Source organism: Chamaea fasciata, unplaced genomic scaffold (genome assembly GCF_029207755.1).
Source record: "Chamaea fasciata isolate MVZ Bird 193981 ecotype frontalis unplaced genomic scaffold, bChaFas1.0.hap1 SCAF_22, whole genome shotgun sequence".
Classification (NCBI taxonomy): domain Eukaryota; kingdom Metazoa; phylum Chordata; class Aves; order Passeriformes; family Sylviidae; genus Chamaea; species Chamaea fasciata.
Window position 1 is genome coordinate 8,142,712 of NW_027094107.1, and position 23,562 is coordinate 8,166,273.

Consider the following 23,562-nt stretch of genomic DNA (forward strand, 5'->3'; position numbering starts at 1 on the left):
GGATGGATGGATGGATGGATGGATAGATAGACAGAGAGATGGATAGATAGATAGATGGATAGATGGATAGATATATAGATAGATAGATAGATAGATAGATAGATAGATAGATAGATAGGTAGATGTATGTATGTATGTATGTATGTATGTATGTATGTATAGATAGATAGATAGATAGATAGATCGATAGATAGATAGAGATGATGCTAAAAGCAATCCTACCTCTGATACATTGCAGCTGTGTTAATTATCAGAGTGGGAACAGCCCTGCCCTCCCAGCTCTGGGTGTGATAGAAGAGTTAGCGGGGAGCGGGCTCAATTGGAGTCAGCTCAGGAAGGGACAGGAGGGCGGGCAAGGGGCAGATAAGGTAGGGCACTATACAGGGGACAGGCAGAGTTAGGTGGCCGGGCAAGGGGCAGATAAGGTAGGGCACTACACAGGGGACAGGCAGGGTTAGGTGGCCGGGCAAGGGGCAGAAAAGAGCGAGCCAGGACAGAAGGAAGAGGGAAGACTGCACAGAGTAAAAAGCCGGTGATGTGCGGAGCTGCCCGTAAGACTGCAAAAGAGAAAAGGCATGAGAAACCCCTGGGCAACAAGAAGCCGATGCTCGGAGCCGGCTGCAGTTTTTAGCGAAGCACTCTGAGTGCAGTGCCCGTCTCGACTTCCACAACCCGGGACAGTGTCAAGTGCTCCCGCCCATGGCAGGGGGGTGGAACAAGGTGATTTTCAAGGTTTATTCGACCCCAGACCAGGCTGTGGCGTTTACGCAGCGGCCCCGGCCGCGGTTCTCTCTTAGAGCCGCGGCGTCACTGGGGAGAACGGGACAAAGAGGAGCAGACCGAAGCGAACCGGGCGGGAGCCCCTCGGCCATGCCGGCCCGCCCGCCTCAGGCGGCGCGGGGGGCGCGCGCCCGGCCCGCCCAGCTCTCGCGAGAGGCGCGCGGCGCGGGCCGGCCGGAGGGGCGGGGCCGCGAGGGGCGGTGGGGCCGCCCCCCCAGCCCCGGCTCCGGCACCCGCCGAGCTCAACATGGAGCCGGGCCCCGGCCCCGGCCAGGAGCCCCGCGCCTCCACATCCTCCGCCACGGCCGCCCCGCCCGAGCCCGGCGCCGAGGAGGTACCGCTCCGCTCCGGGGAGGGGCCCCCTGCGGGTGGTGGTGGAGCTTGGGCTGGTCGCCCCCCCCCCCTCCTGCAGGCGCCGCTCGGCCCTCAGGCCGCCCGGGCCCCTCGGCGGGGGCTCAGCGGGCCGGACGCGCCCCCGCTCCGTGCCTGCCCTTCGGCATGGCCCCCATCGCCCCGCTGTGCCCTGCGGTGTTCCCGGCCCTGCCCCGCCGCCTGGGCACGGGGCTGGCACCGCTGAGGCCGTGCGGACCCTCTGCCAGCCCCGCGGCCTGAGCGCCCCTGCCGGGCCCGCCTTGCCGAGCTCCCCCGCCCCGGGGAAAGCTGTTCCCTCGCCGAGCCCCGGGGAAAGCTGTCCCGGAGCCCCGGGGAAAGCTGTTCCCTCGCCGAGCCCCGGGGAAAGCTGTCCCGGAGCCCCGGGGAAAGCTGTTCCCTCGCCGAGCCCCGGGGAAAGCTGTCCCGGAGCCCCGGGGAAAGCTGTTCCCTCCCCGAGCCCCGGGGAAAGCTGTCCCGGAGCCCCGGGGAAAGCTGTTCCCTCGCCGAGCCCCGGGGAAAGCTGTCCCGGAGCCCCGGGGAAAGCTGTTCCCTCGCCGAGCCCCGGGGAAAGCTGTCCCGGAGCCCCGGGGAAAGCTGTTCCCTCGCCGAGCCCCGGGGAAAGCTGTCCCGGAGCCCCGGGGAAAGCTGTTCCCTCGCCGAGCCCCGGGGAAAGCTGTCCCGGAGCCCCGGGGAAAGCTGTTCCCTCGCCGAGCCCCGGGGAAAGCTGTCCCGGAGCCCCGGGGAAAGCTGTTCCCTCGCCGAGCCCCGGGGAAAGCTGTCCCGGAGCCCCGGGGAAAGCTGTTCCCTCGCCGAGCCCCGGGGAAAGCTGTTCCCTCGCCGAGCCCCGGGGAAAGCTGTCCCGGGGCCGGCAGCTCCCCGGGCTCGGGCTGGGAGCTGGCAGAGGTCAATTCCTCCCTTCTGCATCTGCCCCGATGCACAATGCACCCCTGGCTGCCAGCCGCCTCTCTCCTTAGTTTTTTGGAAGAAAGGCACAAAGCTTGTAGAAAGTGACGTATTCAGGTATCCTTGGAAACAGGACAAGGTTTAACCCGAAGGATGAATCTTAGGAAAAAACTTAGTAGGAACGAGGACCGTGCATCGTATATTTATTATACTGGAGGAAATTGTGGAAGTATTGGTAACAGTGCGTTCAGGTTTTTAATCACAGTTACTGATGGGCAATTTTGCCTGTAAAGAATGTTTGTAGCTTTATTTTATTGTGTGTACAAACAGTTATTGGACACAGTGCAGCGTAATCGTGAACTTTAATTGGTTGCTCAAGGAAAATTGTTTGGCTTTATTATATGCAACTCACTCTGCTAAATTTTATGCGTGTGAACTGTACAGTTACAGCATCTGCATAACAATGGCTGTCATGCAACCTGTTGTGCTCTGCTCCCCTCGCAGTGTTTTACTTTATAAACAGTCCTTGTACTACCGAAACTGCCTTGCTGCCTGTTTGGAAATGTATTTGCACCTTGTATGTGTGAGCTAAACACAGAAGGAATCCTGATTATTCTGAGTGCATCCCTTCAGGGTTTTCAGCGGCGCAAATTACAAGTGTAAAGTCAACTAAAGCAGCAGCAGTTCTTGTTCCCAGTTTTTTAATTAGGTGTTCGTGGAGCCTCCTTACTTTGGAGTCTGATGTTTAGAAACCAAACATTTTAAAATTTTAAAAATCCTAAAATATACATTTTTGAAACCTTATTGTGTATTTACATAATATTATGGATTTGCATTCATTCACAGAAAGTGAGATCTCTGAAAGATTAAACTTTGTGCTCTTTCAGTAATTTCTTTCAAATTGGATCCTGCTTGCAGAGATAAATGTGGGCATCTTCAGTTTCATCGTGGACATGAGGTTTTGCTTTGGGTGAAATGACATGATTAAATGCACTCATTTCATTTTGAATTAATTAATTTTTAAAAGTAGCATGGTCATTTTGCAGTTCGTAAGTTTGTTCATTTTGATACATTTTCCTAAAAAAAGTAAAGAAACTGCTATTTGTAAAATGTTCAACTTTTGAATTCCAGAAAAATGATCCCCCATTTCAGCTCAAACTTCCTCCCAAGGCAGCTAGACCTGAAAAAGAAGTTGACCCAGAATATGAAGAGAAGATGGTAAGTGCTTTCATGACAGAACATCCTGCAGCTTTTCATGGCACTGTGGAACGGGATCAGCACAGTTACAAGGAGTTATTGCAGCCTGGATGTGTCAGAAGGGAAAATCAGATCCAGATTGATTTAGATGTCTGGGCCCTTGTCATGTTTCTCACAGTGACTAACGGGCCAGGTAGGGGTAGTTCTGTTCAATACTGTCCCATTCTTCCAAGTATTTTTGTCCCCGTGGTTTTTGGAGTCGTTGCCTGTGGTGTTTATATTCAGTAGTTGTCAGGATTTTTACTTCAGTGGTTTCTTTTTTAGTTATCCACACCCATCTGTGGTAAGGAGCTGGTGTTCAATGATGTTTTATATTTAGAATTCTTCCCATTTTGTTTTGGATCTGTCTCTGCCAGTTTTATTTGATGGCTCCTTGGGTCATGTCAGAGGCCTCCTTAAGCTGCTTCTTACTTAACTGAAATGCTGAAGCTGCCAGTTTCCCTCATATAAAAACATTAAGGTTTTAAATATTTAAATGCCCAATAATATGTGTGGCATAACAGTGCCAAAGAGGATCTGTGCATGACACCAGTGTTGGGGGATTTTAGTGCTGGAGAGGAAACGTAACAGGGTCACTTCTGTGTTACAAAGAGGTAAAAACCTGGAGGACTTTGAATGACTCCTTGAATGACATTTGTAGTAAGTTCTTGGTTTAAGCTGGTACGTCTATCTTGTATTGTTTTTAAAAGCTTTAATGTTAAATGGATGCCTAACAATTACAGCAGAGACCGAAAGGACTGGGTATCACAGAAGTCAGGGAAGAGTATAACTGTTAGACATAGAAAATTGATACCCACATGTATGAATTCCTAGTTTCTAGCCAAAGAGAAGAGCCACGGTGAATCTGTTTGAGAATTAGTTGAGCTAAACTTGTTTCACAGTAATACATGGTGACTTTCCAGCTTTCCTAAATTACAGCGTTAGTTCAGTTGTCCTGAGGCAAAGGGATTAGATCTAACAAAATTACCTTTTATCAATTGTGCAGTTGTGAGCTAGAGCTTTGCTGTTTCATCAAAACATACTGCTTATACTAAGGCAATAATATTGCAGGCAGGAAATCATATTGTCATTCAATATAGGTCCTTACCAACAATGATTATTTCCCCGAAACAGTCATGTATTATTTGTTAACAGTGAATCCTCTAAATGGGTTTGTGTTTATACTGATGATCATCAACCTTAACGTCTCTACTTCCCCCTTCTAGAATTTCTTTTTCGTAAAGCTTTTACTTGATATTTACACTTTATTCGGTTGTCAGGTTATTTCCAGAAATGGTCCAGTGATAATGCAAGGGAGGGAAAAGCAGTGATTTGTTTTTTGCCGGGAGATCGCGGTAGGGATGTTGTGTGTGCTGTGAAAGGAAGGCAGTGCCCTGGTGTGGTGAGATCCTGCACTGCACACCAGCATCGTTCCTTCTGCTCTTGCCTTAGTGATCCTGCTCTTGGGGGAGACTTGCTGCTTGTGAGTGGCCTGCAGAAAGGTTTTCTGTGCGTCAGCTGTTTCTTGGAGAGGTTATGATGCTGAGCTACAGTTTCATTTCCACACGATCGGAGATCACAAGGAAATTACCTGACATGGTGCAGTGTTACATGATGCTTAGATTTCTCATAGTGAAACTGATTAGTTGCATTCTCTCAGAACTTGGATTTTATCATATTTTTCTGGAAAATGATGTAGCATGTTATTTTCTAAATATAAGGAAGGCCACGTGTGACATAGTGAAGTGCACATGTCCCATTGGGATGGCAAAACTGAAGTGCTTGGAATTTGAAATCTGCCAACTAAATTCACCAGCTTGAGTGAAAGCAGTTCATCCATTGCTTCAGAAATAGTTCTAAAAGCAGAGCTACTAGATTGCAGTCTCTGATCAAATCCTGAAGCTGAATGAAAGTTCTCTCACTGATGAGCAGGGTTAGGATTTCATCCCTTACTGTATGTCATGACTTTAATTTTGTCTTTATCTTTCGTAGGCAAGGATTAAAATCATCCCTTCACCACTGCTGGTGTGCCATGAAGCAGCTCCAGCTCTGTTTCACAGTGCTTGTAGCCCTCTGACTTGTCTAGCAGAGGGTCTTGTCAGTCTTTCCTCATATAAGTTGCTTTCATGAGTGTCTGAGTTCTGTTCCTTAACAAGAATACATTTTTATGAAGAAAAGTTACCTATTTTTCTTTTTCTTTTTTTTTTTTTTTTAATTCTCTTCTCCACTTTGGAAACTAGAAAGCAGATCGAGCGAAAAGGTTTGAATTCCTCCTGAAGCAGACAGAACTTTTTGCACATTTTATTCAACCTGCAGCACAAAAATCACCGACATCTCCACTGAAAGTCAAGCTGGGACGGCCACGGCTGAAGAAAGATGAAAAACAGAGTTTGATTTCAGCTGGGGAGTATGTTTTATTTTTATTTCTGACTTTTCACGTGTTCAAACAAACATGTTAGACTTCTGAACATAATTATTTTACATAGAAATTGCACTTTCAGTAAATCCAGACAATTTCTTGTTAGTGGTGGATCAATTTCATTAAAAGCTGGTTGGTTTGAAAGCATCATCTGCTCCATCAACCTAAGCGTGACCTTGGATCAGAAATACACTTTTAAAGCAAGTTGCCTGATTCTTGCCATGTGAAGTGCTTTGCTCTGTGTTGTGGCAGATCCTGCCTGTAGTGCTTCTGGGACGTCTTGAAATAACAAACAACTGGGGTTTTTTTTGAATGTTTGCAAAATGGCATTCTATTTTAGAAATTTGAATTTTTTAAGGAGTTTGAATATGTGATTTTTCTGAACTTTGTAATTATCAAGTCATTGAGTCCAAGGCTGCCACTGATGTGTCTTGTATTAAAAAGTGCCTCAGAGAACTTGTGATGTTGTCAGATTATCTGAAATGGGGGGTTTCATATCAGCCTTTCTAATTAAAGCTGGAATGATTCCTGAGGAATAACATATTAACAGGCTGGGTGTTTGGTCAGAACACCAGGACATTCACGCTGTGGGGCAGTGATTGTTTCTGTTGTGACTTGTCTTTGGAGTCTGTAGCAGTGTTTTGAGGTGGTTTTGCTCACACATCAGTGTTGGGTTTTCCCCTCAGGTACCGCCACAGGCGCACGGAGCAGGAGGAGGATGAGGAGCTCCTGTCTGAGAGCAGGAAAACGTCCAACGTGTGCATCCGCTTTGAGGACTCTCCCTCATGTGAGTGTGGGGTTAGGAGTCCTGTGGTTTGATGTAACTAACATCTGAGCAGACTGCAGTTAAAATTTTCTACTTAGAGTTAGTATTTTTCTACTTAGAGGAATCTTGCATTTGCAGATGTGAAAGGAGGAACACTAAGGGATTATCAGGTTAGAGGTTTGAACTGGATGATCTCATTGTATGAAAATGGAGTTAATGGCATTCTGGCAGATGAAATGGTAAGCAGTAATCTTTTGGATTTTTTGTGGTAATTATGGAGCAGAATACAACATTGAAGTGCTTACAGTATTTCATGCATGTGCAAGTAGCATGCTTCATTCTACAGCAGGCTGATTTTTCATATCTGAAATCCCAATGAAAGAAACTATTGCAAACATTTCTTGTGTAGTTCGCTTTAAACAAATGGCAGAATTATGTAGTAAGAAAATGGTTAGAAAGTATTTCTTTATGGTATTGCACTTCAGCAGCTTTCTTTTCCCCCTCTTTGTCAATGCAGGGCCTTGGGAAGACTCTGCAGACAATAGCTTTGTTAGGCTATCTGAAGCATTACAGAAACATTCCTGGGCCACACATGGTCCTGGTTCCCAAATCAACTTTGCACAACTGGATGAATGAATTCAAGCGCTGGGTTCCGTCCCTACGTGCTGTTTGCCTTATTGGAGATAAAGATGCCAGAGTAAGTGGTTTACATTTCAGGAATGTTATGCATTATTGGGCAAAAAATATGTGAAAGGATTTATATGCCTTGATGTGGGCCTTGAAAAGCAGAGATGGGACAGAGGGAGGTATTTGGGGAAGAGAGAAGATAGTTGGGAGTGGACTATGTAAGTTGTTTTGATACACTGTAGTGGGTTGTATCATTGAACAAATTAATTTAGAAGGTTTTTTCCTCTTTTAGTTGTCTGAGCTCTATTTGAATTACAGAGAAATGATGCTGAAGAGCAAATAGTTAATTTTGAGTAGGAACAAATTTGTATTTTGCTTATCTCCGGCTTTCTCTGTGCTTAAAGTACAAAGGACTGAAGGCTTTTTTTTACAGTAACTTTCAGTTACTGAGGAGATGTTTCAGAGTCTTTTGTGTGCTAGTTTAGTACATCAGTGATTGTGGTGTAGACACTTTCCCTGAATGCCATAAAAATTATTCATATTTTATAAGAGTTTATTAATCCAGTTGTTCTGCTTTAGGCTGCATTTATCCGTGATGTTATGATGCCTGGTGAGTGGGATGTTTGTGTTACATCCTATGAAATGGTAATTAAAGAGAAATCAGTCTTCAAGAAATTTAACTGGAGGTACCTGGTAATCGATGAAGCCCACAGAATAAAGAATGAGAAGTCTAAGGTAAATTTGAAATTGTTTGATTCTTTGAAGTCAGTTCAATACAAAAGGATTGCATCTGATTGGAGCAGATTTTAAGTGTTAGGCGTGGTGGTTTTTTAAAATAGAAGCCACAAGCTATTGGGTGGTAAATGAATTTCATAGTAGCTCACTGTCTCTAAGTTTAATTGCCACTGTTTTAGGTTTCAAAAACTGATTTAGTGTAGATGATGCTGATAACTGTGTTGTGTTTCCAGCTGTCAGAGATTGTTCGTGAGTTCAAGACAACAAATCGATTGCTGCTCACTGGAACTCCTCTACAGAATAACCTCCACGAGCTCTGGGCATTACTCAATTTCCTTTTACCTGATGTCTTCAACTCTGCAGATGTAAGTTGATGTGTGGAAGTACAGTGTTGTTAGGTTGATTCCCAGGCTGCTGTCAGGAGGAGAGAAGAATGACCAGCCTGGTAGGAGATGGATGTTATGCTTGTTCAGGTTCAGGGAGTGCTCTGTGACTTACTGTGTACTTGTTATTTTACTGTACCTAGTTAAAACAGTGCATTCTGTGCTGTGGATGAGGCCTCAGACCACTAATTGCAAATGCAATACTTTAAATAGTTCAAGAATTATGCAAAGTTTGAGAAAAGCAATGAAATATCAAGAATATGAAGCATCCAAATAAGCACAAGCCTTTTTTTTATTAAATTTAGAACTTGAGTAATCTTTCTTCTCTTTTACTGTAAATGTTTCTTTGTGCTTGTATTACTTGTTATTTTTGCTGTGGTGTCCATCTAATTTTCTTAAGTAATCAAGTTGTATTTTTAACTTCTTGCCTGACATAAGCACTTGGACACTGCAGTGATGAGCATGGAAAGTTGTTGTATATTAATGGTGTAATGGTATTTGGTGTGCAGAATGATGCTCTTGGCTCAAATGTTACAGCATACCAGGGAGATGGCACAGAATTGCAGGCTGATTTTTCTTTCACAGAAGTAATTTGTCTCAAGATTTATGTCACTCTCAGCTGGAGTGAAAGAGATTCAGTATGTGTCTGTTAAAAGTACAGGTGATGAACCGTTCATACCAATTGTGCTGTTTCTCACCACAGGATTTTGACTCGTGGTTTGACACTAAAAATTGTCTCGGTGATCAGAAACTTGTGGAGAGACTTCATGCTGTAAGTAATTAAAGCTGTAATCACATGTCATCATTAGCATGCACACTGTAAAAAAGAGAACCAGATTATTTTCCCCTTCATCTCAAAGTTGAAAAGGTGAACATGAAGGTATTTAGTTACAGGAGTGCCTAGCAGAATTTTCATGAGTTAAACATTGGAGCTTCCTCTCATAGGTGCTACTTTTTGTGTGCTACTGTTTGAAGCAGACAAAATCTGAACAGAAAATATGAAAATCAAGAATTTTAGATTTTTTGAAACCATTTCTTATTGTGAATAGTACAGGGATACACATCATGCTCGTCTGAATAAAGGCCTTTAACTTTTGTTTTGCTGTGCATGAGATAAGACTTTATTTTGCAGTAGCAAAAGAGGTCAGAGAAACTACAACATGCATTGCTTATGCTTGAAATGTTGGTGTGTTTTGTCCCTGCTAGTGGAAATGAAACAGGGCTTATGTTAAAAAGGATTAGATTTTATGGACTTGCAGGTTTGGCCCCTTCTTGAGATAACAACTGGGTTGATTATGGCAATCCTTATATAGGGATACATAGATTTACGTGTGAGTTTAGTCATTGCTAGACAATTTTGTTTTGCAGAATTTTTCTCATGGAGTCACCATGACAGCAATAGATCCTGATTAGTTCTGAATAAATTTCAGATATTTGAATCTGTTAATTTTGTAGTTGTGGCAGTCAATTTTATACACTTATCTATGTAAAAACATCTTCATTTGTGCAGGTTTTGAAGCCATTTCTCTTACGTCGCATAAAAGGTGAAGTAGAAAAGAGTTTGCCTCCAAAGAAGGAAGTGAAAATTTATCTTGGGCTCAGCAAAATGCAGAGAGAATGGTGAGTTATTTACATGGAAATAAGGTTATTTTCTGGTAAACACTACAGCTCTTCACCCTGGTACTTTTTGTCCTTATAGTTGCATGTTGAGACAGTCAGAGAAACTTATTTATAGCTGTCTTAGGGCTTTTGTAAAAAATGCACAAGTTTGAGAGCTCAGGAAGGGTAATGAAAAGAGCTGGGAGGGAGAAAGCAGAAACTTTTTCCCTTCCTTGAATTTATTTGAAAGAACAAACGCCTCCTAAGCTTCCTGCTTTGATGCACCAAAAAGTCTTACCTGAAATTAAAATAAAACCTTGAGGAGCTACACACCCAGAAGAGATGTGAGACAAAGAGCCAGGTCAGTGTAGCAGTTTCTGTCAAATTAGTGATGTTTTTAATCCACTTTGTACTACTAAAATGAAAGTGTAAAACAGTCCAGTGAATGACAGATCACTGTCACTCAGAGAGAGATTCCCTTTCATATTTAGGTATGAATTAAGAAATCCTTATTTGTCAGTCAGTTGTTTTTGCCAAGTTTCACAATAATGTAACTCGCTGTTATATAAACAAAGCCAACTCCCACATCCAGAAATAAGAATTGGGATGTTGCAGGGGTTCATTCATTCAAATAAAACCCAGAAAGTTGTTCAAAACTGTTGTTAAAACCTCAGGTATACCAGGATCCTGATGAAGGATATTGATATCCTGAACTCAGCTGGCAAAATGGACAAGATGCGTCTGCTGAACATCCTGATGCAGCTGAGGAAGTGCTGTAACCATCCTTACCTGTTTGATGGTGCTGAGCCAGGCCCTCCCTACACCACTGACACTCACCTCATCACCAACAGCGGCAAGATGTTAGTCTTGGATAAACTGCTGGCAAAACTCAGAGAGCAGGGTGAGTGCTGTTGGTGGACAGCAGGGATCTGAGTGCTCCTTGTCAGTTAAGTTTTGTTATTTCAAAAATAGCACAGGTTTAGCCTTTCCTGCACCCAGTGTGCTCATCACTTTCTGGGAGGTTTTTGCTGAAAGTTAATTTTCTGTAGATCTTAACACATGAAGGGAAAGAAATCTTACAGGAAAGCCTTACAAAACTAAAAATATGGAGATGCAGAAAGAAAAATTAGAGCTTCCCTTCTCCTTTCTGTAAGAATTTCTGATGATAGGATTATTTCATCTGTGCACACCCACTGGCACCAAATTTCATTACAATGGCTTGAAGTGTTCTGTTTCTTTGGTTGTATATTTCTCCTGTATAATTTATCAAATAATCTTCTGGAGTGATTAAATCACTACCAGAAAAGTAACTTCAGAAGGAAGACTTACTCAAGTTAGACATAGTACAGAATATTTCACAAATTCTCAGTCATGCACTATAGCAGCTCAGTGATAAGATCAGTGTGAAAACACAAAATAAATGTCCAAACCTGCTGTGTTGTGCCAGGTTCCAGAGTCCTGCTCTTCAGCCAGATGACTCGCTTGCTGGATATTTTGGAAGACTATTGCATGTGGCGTGGTTATGAGTACTGCAGGCTTGATGGGCAGACACCACACGAGGAAAGAGAGGTGGGAAAGTTGTGTGCCAACAAGAAAAGCCTTTGGTTTAGGTTCATGAGTTATTATTTACATATGTGTATGCAGCCACATCGTTATTTAAAGCAGAAATGCTACAGTTTTTAAAAGGTTGCTAAAGGTTTGTTTTTCCTAACTGAAGTCCACAGTGTGTTTCATTTGATCCTCAGCTAAATGAAAAATACAGTGTATTGTGGAGTCAGTTCAGATTTTTCTCACCTGTCCGAACATAGTTTCTTTCTTCAATAAAATTATTTTTTATTTATTTTTTTAATATGTATAAATTTAAAAGAAATTTAATTGGAAAGCCACCAACGTACTGGAAACTTGTTTGAAAGATCTGATGCTTTAGTGACACCTTTTTTATTTCTTCTTCCAGGAAGCAATTGACACATTTAATGCCCCCAACAGCAGTAAATTCATTTTCATGCTGAGTACCAGAGCTGGAGGTCTTGGAATTAATTTGGCAACTGCTGATGTGGTTATTCTCTACGATTCAGATTGGAACCCCCAAGTAGATCTGCAAGCCATGGTGAGTTAACTCCCTAATGCACAATTATTTTGTTTAAGTTGTCAGTGTTCTATTTTGTATAACTGTTTTCAGAACTTGAGTTTTTGTTATTTTCTTTACTTTCTGTATACACAAGACAAAAAGTAAAGAGAATCCTTTAAGAAACAAAGGAATTGAATAAAAGGGCATGAACAATTTGTGGAGGAAATAGTAGATTTTTGTCTGTTAATATTTGTCTTAATTATTTTCCTGATGAGAGATTACTTCTATCAAAATAACGTATCAATACTGTTTATAGAAATAGAGAATTATCCTGAATTCTGTCTTTTCAGAAGAGAACAGTAAATGAATAGTAGAGGACTGTTTCCAGAATAATAGCAGATAATTAAAAGCGTGCAGCCTTACATTGCTCTCATTTGGGAAGTTCATGCTTTTACTTTTTGCTTCTGCATAAGCATAAAGGCATTTGGTGGTGATGCTGGGAGGGGAAACTTTTGGGTTAAACCTACTAAAATCTTCTCTTTCTGACTGCTGAATGTAAAAAAAACTAGTCTAATTTGTTTCATGTGCAATCAAACTCACGTGGTCCTTGCATGATTAGGAGGGTGGGTATTTGTTCAGTGGTTTGTAATTCTTAATTTTCTTTTAATACACTTCAGCACATCAAATATTGAATAAGAATAGCTCATCCTTTAGATATGCATGTTGACTGCCAATAGTTGACCAACTTCCTGGAGCCTAAGAGTGTGATTTGTGGACTTCGGTAGGGTTTTCAGGAACAAATTAATATTATGCAGGAGAGTAAAAGATTTTACAAGACAGTCAGAAAATCCTGGTATCCACAGTTTGAAGGACAGCTGTTTAACTTTTTTTAGATTTAAAAGGACACGTTTTCCAGGGAGGATTAACACAAGTTTTGTAGAAATGGGTGTAGTGTGTCAGTCATAAGCCTCCTTTGCTGGCTTGGGAAGAGCAGAGTGTTGGAGCTGTGGCTGCAGGAACTCTGCACATGGAATTAACATGCTCAAGCCAGGGATGCAGAATATCAACACCTGTGTTAAGTGAGGGAATTCATTAGAAAGCAATACAAGTGTGTGCATGTGTGTGCTGTTGTATGTGCACTTCCCAGCTGCAGCCTGGACAGAAGTTCAGCTCATTTACAACGAGGGAAATGCATTTATTGCTGTGGAATGACTCCAGAGTGTAATAGCCATAAACAAACATCGGAATACTGGTTTTACAGTGATCTGTGCTCTTGACTGAGCAAAGAACCAACAAGTGCAATGCTGGTTTGAGGCTGCTGTTTGTGCAAGCTAACAACTGTCTATTGCTTGTGAGTTCTTGTTGCTGAACACTCACTGATTTATGTTTGTTAGGATCGTGCCCATCGTATTGGTCAAAAGAAACCAGTACGGGTGTTCCGACTTATCACTGATAATACTGTTGAAGAGAGGATTGTAGAAAGAGCTGAAATAAAGCTGAGGCTGGACTCTATAGTTATACAACAAGGTATCAACTGCTCTATATGTTTGTCTGCAACAGAATTGTTCAGTCCCTTGAAGTATGGTTAAAGAGCTGTACATAGACTTAGAGTGAGTCTAAATGAGGAAGGTAAACTACAGCTGAATAGATGTTGCTTAGTTTTGTGATACGTTAAAAAGAAAAAAAAAATCAGATCTATTCCATGGCAGTTGAAATAATGGATTACTTATGCTCTTACACATAAGAATTAACTGAATAATAGAACATCTTTGTGTACTTTCCTTTCGAAGCACTTAGGGGAATAGTTTGTCAAAACTAAGGTGTTCAAGTTAGGTTTTAAGGGTTGTTTGTATTGACTAAAGGGTGGGCTATTGAAAGGATGATGGTCAAAATTTTGGTAGCGTGAGAAGAGATAGCATTAGTGAAATTTTGGGACAGAAATTCAAATTTTGGGAAAAGCAATTGGAAAGTTGGGTTCAAATCAGTGATGCGAATGTAGAAAATGTCAGGCACTTAGTGGTTGTTATAGAATGCTTTGTCTTTTCATCTTGAGATGAGATTGTGATCTTAAAAGTTCAGCTGACTTTGTTAGAATTAGATCTTAAATGTAAAATTTGGATTATCTGATTGTGAAACGTTTTCTGTTACGACTTGAGTTAGAATTGTTTTTTTTAATTTTCCCCAAAGTTCCTGACTTCCATTTATTCTCATCTCGGGCGAAATGCATTTTTTTTTTTCTGCGTGGTTGTTCTGTTTTTCCTTTCTTGTTCTGTCAGTGAAGTAAAAAAAATTCCAGTGCTTGCCTGGTCCTGCTGGATCTCCCATATTCTAACTTTGGACACATTCCTTGTGATTTTAGGGAGGCTCATAGACCAACAGTCCAACAAACTGGCCAAAGATGAGATGCTGCAGATGATCCGGCACGGAGCCACGCACGTCTTTGCCTCCAAAGACAGCGAGCTGACAGAGGAGGATATCACCACTATTCTGGAAAGAGGTGAAAAGAAGGTTAGAGAGCTGTTTAATATGGAATTCAAAATACACATGCACAAAATGGAAGGAGATCTGATTACGTAAATCTGTTATTACTTTGCTATTTGTGCAGATTTTAAATATTTTCAAAATATTTTGAAGCCGTAGAATTAGTGATTGTAGTTATTTTCAAGGTTCGTGCTGATCATATCTTAATATGATAATATATATTAATGATCCCATATCTTAATATGATAATACCGTATAATAATATACTTTGTGGTCTTTTAGAGAAATGTAAATTTAGTGCCAACAATTCTGATGGACACAAAGTCTTTATGGAACTTCATTAGGTAATAGAGAGCTCTTTGAAAAAATGAACTGCCATTTCAGCTCCAAGGAGATGGGCATAAATTTAAATTTTCAAGTTAAATTTTACAATTATAGGACTACATCCTAGCATAATAAATTTAGTTTAATGGAGAGTCTTGAAGTCAAATTGCTCTAAATTGAAAAAGGACAGTGGGTATCTCTCTTCAGAAGAAAATGTAAGTAAAAGTTAAAATCAGGAGAAGATGTTGAGGATGTTGTAGTAATGATGAAAGCTGTTTTTTCAGAAGAGATAAAATAGCTTGAGGGAGCCTAAAAGTATCTTCCTCTCTTTTCAGACAGCTGAAATGAATGAACGCTTGCAGAAAATGGGAGAGAGCTCCCTACGAAATTTCACCATGGACACAGAGATGAGCTTGTACAACTTTGAAGGTGAAGATTACAGAGAAAAACAAAAGGTAATTTTCTGTAGCATTTAAAACTTCAGTTTAGAGATGCAAGCATAAAAGCCGCAAGTTAATTTTAAGTGCCTAAGTACTTGTCATAATCAGCTACAATTTCCAGCTTATTTTTGAGCTCTGTTGCAGCATCCAAATTATTGAGCCTAATCCATTGGATTTGCTGTGCAAAAACACATTCCTGTTTTGCAGTGCCACGTTAGTCATTATTCTTGTGACTTTAGGGGAGCCAGACAATTACTTTAAGTATCTTATTTTCTTTTCTGTGTGAAGCTGAGCATGATGGAATGGATTGAGCCTCCTAAAAGAGAACGTAAAGCCAATTATGCAGTGGATGCTTATTTCAGAGAAGCCCTACGTGTCAGTGAGCCAAAAGTCCCAAAGGTGAGAAGTTGGCAAGTGCTGGAAGGGTTTTATGTCGTTCTTTTGCTCCTCCTTTCCCATGCTGCAGCCCCTGCTCTACCCCTGTACATTTACAAAGTCATTGATTCCCACTGCAGAAAAGTTAAGCCTCTATAATGTTGATGTATGTGTGTATTTTTCAAGGCTCCACGACCTCCAAAACAACCAAATATTCAGGATTTTCAGTTTTTCCCACCACGGTTGTTTGAACTTCTGGAAAAAGAGATTCTGTATTACCGTAAAACTATAGGATATAAGGTAATTTTTTTTTTCAAAATTTCTTTTTTTTTTCTTTTCAAATCAATGAAATGCATGATGAACTCACAACTTAAATCCAGTCCTGTTCTTGGGAGGAGGAGTTTAAACAATAAGATCTGAATCTAGACAGAACACATTTGGTAACTTCTGTACATGTTAGTGCTTTTAAAATGCAGTCCCTGAAATAACATTGCTGCACTCCTGCTTTTTGATGCCCCTGATTTTAGGTCCCCAGGAATCCTGACCTTCCAAATGCAGCTCAGGTACAAAAGGAGGAACAGAAGAAGATAGATGAGTCTATGCCTCTGAATGGTGAGGAAAGTGAGGAGAAAGAAAAGCTTTTAACACAGGTAAAATAAAATCAGCTGAAGTATTTCATCGTATGTTTGTGCTAGTATGGAACATAAATAATGGTAAATACACACAGGGAAGTTATGCTGATGTTATTGAAAGAAGAAAGCACACAACATGTAATGATTTTGATTGGTTTTGCTTTGAGGGACCTTTCCTGTCCTTGAACAGGTTTACATCTACTGTTTATTTCCTTCAAAGTCCTTGAACATTTGAGGCAGCAGCTTGTGAAGTTGATGTGCTGCCCAACAATACATGCAGAAATCCAATCAGTGGATTTCTTCTACTTTCATAAAGCTTGTGTGGCTTTTTTTAGTCAAAAAGGGTTTGAATCAGGACAAGCCTGTGTTTATACATGGTGTTTGTGCAGGTGTCTAAGGCATGTCACATCCATTAATTTTGTCCCAGTCGAGTTGTTAGGCATGTTGTTTTTGTACTGGGACTGAATCTCTGTCACTAACTAGTTTCCTGACCTTTTGCCTGATTATCCTGCTGAGTGGGCTTATTAAAAGCTGCTTGTTAAGGAGAAAGGTGTCTCTCAAAGTCACAGGATTTTTAGATTCAGAGAATTTTCTGTAGAAGAATTGGGGAATAGTGTGCCTTGGAAGAAAATTGCAAGGTCACAATTTCACTATTGATTTCACCTGTGTATAGCAGAGGAAATACTTCAGCTGGTGCTGATGTGCATATCAGTACTGCTGTTAATGATTAAAAGAAATAGTTGTGTTGTGTATGTTAGACTCACTCTGAACATGCTAATTGTGGAGTGAGCTTATTCAGCTGGGAAACGGACACAATTCCTTGTAAACACATTTCTGTGATGAAGGAAGCTCAGTGCACTACAGATTATTGCCCAGGCATGTGATTGTTTTGTTTGTTCTTGGCACTTTCTGCTTTCCCTGTCTTTAAACTGTAATGTCTCTTTCTTGGGTGATGTTTTTGTGCTTGTTCAGTTTGGGATTGATTTCTTTGGTACATAACAAATTCTGTTTGACAGCGCTTTAGAGTTTCCATTTGATTGCGTCTCTTTAGACTTTAGAGATCTTTTCTTGACATACTTAAGCTTTCATCCAGCTGTTTGTCTGCTTCCAGGTTTGTTAAATGTCTGAAGTAGGAGCTCTTGCTTTAGGTACTTGCAGTGCTGTGAGAACTTGTGCTGACACTTGCATTGCTGCACCTTGTACTGCTCTGAAGTGTATCTGCAGAAGGGTGACTGTCACAGCTTGTTTCTTTGGAGAAATACCAAAAAAAACCTTAAAAAGAAAGAGCTTTTTATCCTCACTAATGCATGTGGAATCATGCCCAAAAATAACTCTTTAGACTTTTAATGATTCAGTAATAAGCCCTGCATAACTCAAGTTTATGGAAATCCTGAAAGACCATTAGCCATTCTAATTATGGGATGCTGCAGAGGAGCAAATGGTACAAACATAAATCAGAATTTTGGAGAGTGCTTCCCTTCGACCTGATAATACCATCTTGATCTCTTGTTGCTTGCAGGGTTTTACCAACTGGAATAAAAGAGATTTTAACCAGTTTATTAAAGCTAATGAGAAATATGGTCGTGATGATATAGACAATATTGCCCGTGAGGTGGAAGGAAAGTCACCTGAGGAGGTCATTGAGTACTCAGGTTTGTGATATTTTGAAGTGTATTTATTGACTTACCAGATTTTTGCTACGTGTTCTTTCAGAATTACAAGATAGAGAATTTGGATGCATTTAAGAAATTTTTTCGTTAAAGTATGCAATGTTTTTTTTTTTTTTTCAGAAGACTAAATTCTGTTTAAAAGGTTGATTTTTGCAGCTGTCTTTAGCCCTCCTTAGTCAAGATTTAGAAGTTGACATAGTTAATTCTCACTGACAACATGGAGTTGTGAAGTTGTGAATTTCCCTTAGTGCCAATGTGATTCTTTATGCTGTATCTCTGCTATTTTACCTACTACACTGTATCTTTGTCTTTTTTATTTACACAGTGCTTTTGAGATTTCTTCCTCTTTCAGCCTTCGATATAATTTTACTAAACACCTTCATAAAATCAACTTTGCAATGTTCTTCCTGTAGTTAAAAAGGAAGAGCTCCACAAGAGTTCCCCTCAAAGTGTTGAATTTATTTTACAATAAATTATGTTGCATGTAAATTTTATTAGAATTTTTACTAAGCCTTTACTTACAGTTAAGTTTTAAAGATACTGAATAAAGAGTCAGTGCGAGCATAATTTTTGGCTGGCATAGTAAAGTGGAGAGTGTTAGCTCACGGTTTAAGGTTTCATGGAACCACAAGCTAAATTCTTTTTTTTTTTTTTTTTCCAGAGTATCTTAACAGTAAGAGCAGAGGAAAAGAGTATATTCAACAGTTTTGTTTTGTGTTTTTAGCTGTTTTCTGGGAACGTTGCAATGAACTGCAGGACATTGAGAGGATTATGGCTCAGATTGAACGAGGGGAAGCAAGAATTCAACGGAGGATCAGTATCAAGAAAGCCCTTGATGCCAAAGTAATTATTCCAGGTTTTTTTGTTTTCTGTAGCTGACTTTATCCAAAAATTCCTTGAGAAAAGGAATAATTGGGGATGAGAGTTCTGGCTTTTTATGTAGTGTGCCATCTAGCGGTGATCCCCAGTATCACGTAGCAATTCCTTGATGTAGCATTGTACGTTTATTACTCATTTTTGTTTTGTGTTCAGATTGCAAGGTACAAAGCACCTTTTCATCAGCTGCGTATTCAGTACGGAACAAACAAAGGGAAGAACTACACAGAGGAGGAGGACAGGTTTTTGATCTGCATGTTGCACAAGATGGGCTTTGACAAGGAGAACGTGTACGAGGAGCTGAGGCAGTGCGTGCGCAACGCGCCTCAGTTCAGGTTCGACTGGTTCATCAAGTCCAGGACTGCCATGGTGGGTGCCTCTCACAGGGACCTAGGGCACCACAGGGGGGGTGTCCTGTTCTTTTTTGTTAGCTCCACCATGTAAAACTTGTTTAAGAAACAAATGGTGAAAGAGTAACTTTGGGGTTTGTTTTCGTTTCTATTTCTTTTAAAAGTAACCTTTTGCCTTAGTACAGAAAAAACACAATATACAGCTGGTTCATCAAATCCAGGACTGCCATGGTAGGAGCTGCTACTACGTGGTTGAGAGAGAATAATATGGAAATGCGAACTTAAAACGATCTTTCAACGTGTATTTACTTTTCTGAAATGTTCTAAATTATCATGCTCTGGATGGTTTAGTGTTATAGCTGATATATTCTTATGTCCTGACATTTGTGGAGGTATTAATTTCTAGGCATCCATTTTGCACTAGTTTGATTTTATGTGTTTTTTTTGGTAAAGAAATGTGCTGGAAAATCACATGATAATAATAATGAATGAAGTATAAATGCAAATATTTATAGAGGAATAAATAAGTTCAGTGAAAGTGGTGAAGGCTTCCTAAAATGCTGAAATTCACATGTGATCGTTTAAACTGACATGAAACAAGATAAAAAGGGCAGCATAATTCTGAGAAGGGCTTAGCAGGCTCTTTGAGAAAGCTTTGTGTTCTAACCACTAGATGTCTCTTGAATTCCGTATAAACAGCTCATTTATCTTCCATCTTATTTCTGTTTCTTCTCCTGAAGATTTCTCTTGGAGAAACAAATTCTGCTTCATTTAATTATTTCAAAATCAAATTTGGTTTATCCAAAATGTAAGTTCTTAAAGGTACCATGAGTGCCTAAGACTGTAATTTTTTTTTTTCTTTTTAAATTGAGCACAGGTGTTTTTCTTGTTGTTGTTTTGTTTTTTAATTTTTGTCCATGTAGGAAGAATGTGAAATATCATGGCAGTAGCGAAACACATGTATCCATTCTCTGAAGTCATAAATGATGCATATTCTCTTTTAGCTTTCTGCAAACCCTCCCTGGCAGAAGACAAATGACTCCTTAGTAAATACAGGAATAGCCAAGCCTGTGGCCAGAGCTGAGGCTGCCTTTGCTCCCCAGTCAGCATCTCTGCCTCCAGCCATGCAGAAAGGCAATGCTTCAGTGCTCCCATCTTATTTATTGCAATCCAGGTCTTTATAGCAGTGAGGGGCTGAACAAAGTACATCTTCTCTCTTTCCATCCAAAAGAGAAAAGTATCAGACCGCACAGAATAAAAGCCTCGCCACTGAAAGCGCAAGGCGTTGTAAATCCGTGTATTTTTGTGGTACTGAAATGGAATGCAGCAATCCTTATTGAAATTTCAGTAGCTCAGTGCAGGATTTATTGCCCAGATTCTTTTTCATGGTAGATGTACAAGAAACCTGTGTGCATGTCACATCTCACTGTCAGCCGATCCTGTGAATCTCCAGAGAAAATTGTTCTTGAGTCCAACCTCTGTCCACAGCAGATGCTTTGGAGCTGTAGTCCATCTGGAAAGTCTAACCATGAACCTGAGCACTTTTTAAATGTGTGTATTTATGCAAGCATTTGTCCCCAGCAAAGAGGAGGCTCTTCCTGAGTGCCTTAGACAAGTGGATCAAGGTTATTTCTTAGTCCTTTCTGATTAGTTGCTTGTTTTGAGTTCTAACACAATCCCATATCTCATATGCTAGAAAAAAATCCAGACGATGGTGATGAAGCAGCTTGCCAACCATTAGTAACTGCAATGCAGATATTTAGAGTTGTATTGGAAATACTTTTTAATGTGTAAACAGCCCTATGACATTTAGTCCTGATGGCTTTCAGATGGCTTGCAAGTCTTGATGCTAAAAGCATTTAGGGCCTACTATCTCTTGGGTCCTGTTTGAATAAGAACACAACAGTGAGTTCACCATTTATCACTGAATAGATTTTTTTGGCCAGTTTGCAGCTCTGCTGTGTCTCTTCACCAAAAAAACCACCCTAATCTGTTTGCCTGAGATAACTTTGCTTCCTTTTCTCTCTGCTTTAAAGATATATTTGAAGACCTCTTTCCTAAAATCTGGCATAGTGGGCTGGCAGGCTGTAATTTGCTTCATTAACCAAGATGAAAGATCACATCAGTCAGATCACATCAGACTGGAAGACAGAATCCTGAAAACTCCTTGTTGGGAGGACAGTAAATCCTTTCCTGTTTCTAAAGGTTACACTGAGGGAAAGACAGATAATAGTAACTAAGCTAATGATTAGATTTATTGAATATTTTAGGGAAACAGAAGTGCTTTGAAATGAAAGAATTTTGAAGATCCTTATGTAATCAAAGCTGTATAATTTACTTAAAAATTTGATGTATTCTCTTTCCTTAGGAGTTCCAGAGGCGCTGCAATACTCTCATATCGTTAATAGAAAAAGAAAACATGGAAATTGAGGAAAAAGAGCGAGCTGAAAAGAAGAAAAGAGGAGCAAAAGTTACAGCAGTATGTTTAGCAGCACTTACTTTACTTCCAGTGGGGTAGAATTCAATTTTGTGTTGTTTTAGAAAATGCAAAAGATAATTGTAGGCGCTGATTGCATTAGTAGAAACCATGAGGTGAGAGATTAAACTGAAATGTTTGTCTTCTCACAGCTCTCCTAGATTTGCTTAGGTAGATATTCCCAATGCATAGTATTTAGGGGCTTGCTTTCTTTTTTTGAGGAGTCTTTTATTTAAGTAGCAGAAGAAGACTCTTTTTGGAAAGTTGCGCTGCCTGTTTGCTGCCTACTTACGTGCATTCCGTGTTGCCTCAATTTCTTCTCAGAGATTGTTTCCTCCCCTGCGTGGTAGTTGCTGGAAGAAGGAATTGAGAGTGCTGCTTCTATTTTTGAAGGGTTGTCATTTTTAGAGCAGAATTGTGTGTGAGTCAAGGTCCTGATCTTTTCATCCAGTTCATGGTACGCGTGGTGCCTGCACCACTGAGACAGTGTGAAGGTTTTATGGGTATAAAAAGAGTAGAAGTAAGTGTCTACATCAGGGATTAATGTTTGCCTTTTCATTATATCCTACAAAGATGAACTGAAATCTCGGATGCATTGGGGTTGTACATTCCCTTTTGAATAGTTATGTGTTTAAATTTATTTTTTTTTATAGTGCCACCATCCTGTTAAATTCATACTTTTTTTTTTTTTCTCCTTAGTCGCAGAAGAGAAAAGCAGATTTGGCTGCTGAGAACTCTGGGAAAAAAGATGCTAAGAAAGTGAAGTCGTGAACCTGAAAACTGAATGCTAAATACTAAACTGCCACTTTCTTCACTCCATCCATGTGTATTAATTGCCAACTTCTTTGTATTCATGGTACTCTTCCCCAGGTCCCATGCTTTAATTTTGCAAATTTTGTATCCTTTACAATGCCTTTCTTTACCTAAAATGTGTAGCTTTATATCTTATGCATTCCAGTATTTTTGTGTACTGTATTTTGTGAGTTTCATGTCTTTGGCAAAATTCACTCAGTCCTTGGTTTTTTGAAGCTTGTGCTGAGGTTTTAGCTTTTATATGTTTTATATGCTGCTGCTTTGAAAGAAAACCTAGATTCTATAGCTGTATTATTGTTGTTTCATATTTTAAATTTATATGGCTGTTGGAAAAATAAACTGACTGAATTATTTGAAGAGAAATATACTTCACCTTTGTTTTCCCTGCCCTCTCTCCCTTTTTTTGCATAGCTGCATTTAGCGAGAATGTTGAGGTTTGTATAATTGTGCCTTCATCATCAATGAGATTTTTTTCCAGAGGAGTACTCAGACAGGATCGGGAGCATGACAGAACAAAATCTAATTAGACTGACATCCTTGTTTGCTCTCTGAATTCAATGGACATTTCCTCTGAAATGTTCAGAAGGAAGCCCAGCAAATACACATTTTTTGGTTTTCTTTACCAGTGACTTCTGCTGGGATGCATCCTTAAACGCAGGGTGAGGTGTTTCTCAGAATGGCCTCTAGATGAAAACTTTTCTTTGCCTCGAGAAAGGAAGAAGTCAGCTCACAGCTTCTGGTTGTTGAAGTAGCAAACAAAATAATTCACTCTCTGGTTGGTAGGCTCCTCAGCTCTGCTGCCTTGTGCTGAAACATCTTCGTTGCTCTAATTATCTCTGCTGAAGTTCTTCTTCTTTTCCCTTTTATTCAACATGTCAGTCAGAAGCAATGGGGATATGTTATGGAGTGCTCCTTTTTAGTATTTCTATTTTAATGAAGGGATGAAAGTGTTGGATGTATGATTTTTTTTGACTTTGCAAGAATGGCCTTTATTAAGCAGGTTCACAGTTCCTGCTCACTTCGGAGTCTCTGCCTTTCCTGGATCAGTGGAACAGTGACTGTGACATCTGATGTTTGACTTTCATGTTCTGTCTCTGATCTGGTGTTTAGTACAGTGAGACATGCCCTCATAATGTCAGGTCTAGATTAATGCAGTGTGCTTTACATGGTACTTCCCTTGAAGACTACTTGTAAACTTCTTCTAGTGCAGTTTGCTTCCTTCAGTGGTTTGAGGTGT

General features: G+C 40.5%; 1 protein-coding gene across 2 annotated transcripts; it reads left to right on the forward strand.

Moving 5' to 3' along the window:
• The first annotated feature begins 394 nt into the window (after positions 1-394).
• Positions 395-22,297, forward strand: SMARCA1 (SWI/SNF related, matrix associated, actin dependent regulator of chromatin, subfamily a, member 1). Of its 2 annotated transcripts, none has more exons than XM_066202748.1 (24): positions 395-720; positions 3,187-3,273; positions 5,532-5,698; positions 6,397-6,497; positions 6,615-6,715; positions 6,994-7,173; positions 7,683-7,838; positions 8,072-8,203; positions 8,925-8,993; positions 9,732-9,841; positions 10,495-10,721; positions 11,268-11,389; positions 11,775-11,927; positions 13,283-13,415; positions 14,248-14,396; positions 15,029-15,148; positions 15,422-15,532; positions 15,695-15,808; positions 16,036-16,158; positions 17,660-17,792; positions 18,535-18,653; positions 18,843-19,055; positions 21,405-21,515; positions 22,212-22,297. In XM_066202748.1, exons 1-24 carry the CDS (start codon positions 700-702, stop codon positions 22,281-22,283), a joined length of 3,024 nt encoding a protein of 1,007 aa, XP_066058845.1. In that variant the 5' UTR covers positions 395-699; the 3' UTR covers positions 22,284-22,297. The 2 variants fall into 2 exon arrangements, with proteins under 2 accessions (XP_066058845.1, XP_066058844.1); XM_066202747.1 differs by lacking the exon at positions 395-720 and adding an exon at positions 967-1,114.
• The last annotated feature ends 1,265 nt before the right edge of the window (positions 22,298-23,562 follow it).

What these genes read in the sequence shown, in the direction of transcription:
- SMARCA1 (XM_066202747.1), top strand. Translation starts at nt 1,028, where the DNA reads ATGGAGCCGGGCCCCGGCCCCGGCCAGGAGCCCCGCGCCTCCACATCC. An exon ending in AGTTTGATTTCAGCTGGGGA is followed by an intron (nt 5,699 to 6,396) that starts GTATGTTTTATT and finishes TTTTCCCCTCAG; the next exon opens with GTACCGCCACAGGCGCACGG. An exon ending in ATGTCTTCAACTCTGCAGAT is followed by an intron (nt 8,204 to 8,924) that starts GTAAGTTGATGT and finishes TTCTCACCACAG; the next exon opens with GATTTTGACTCGTGGTTTGA.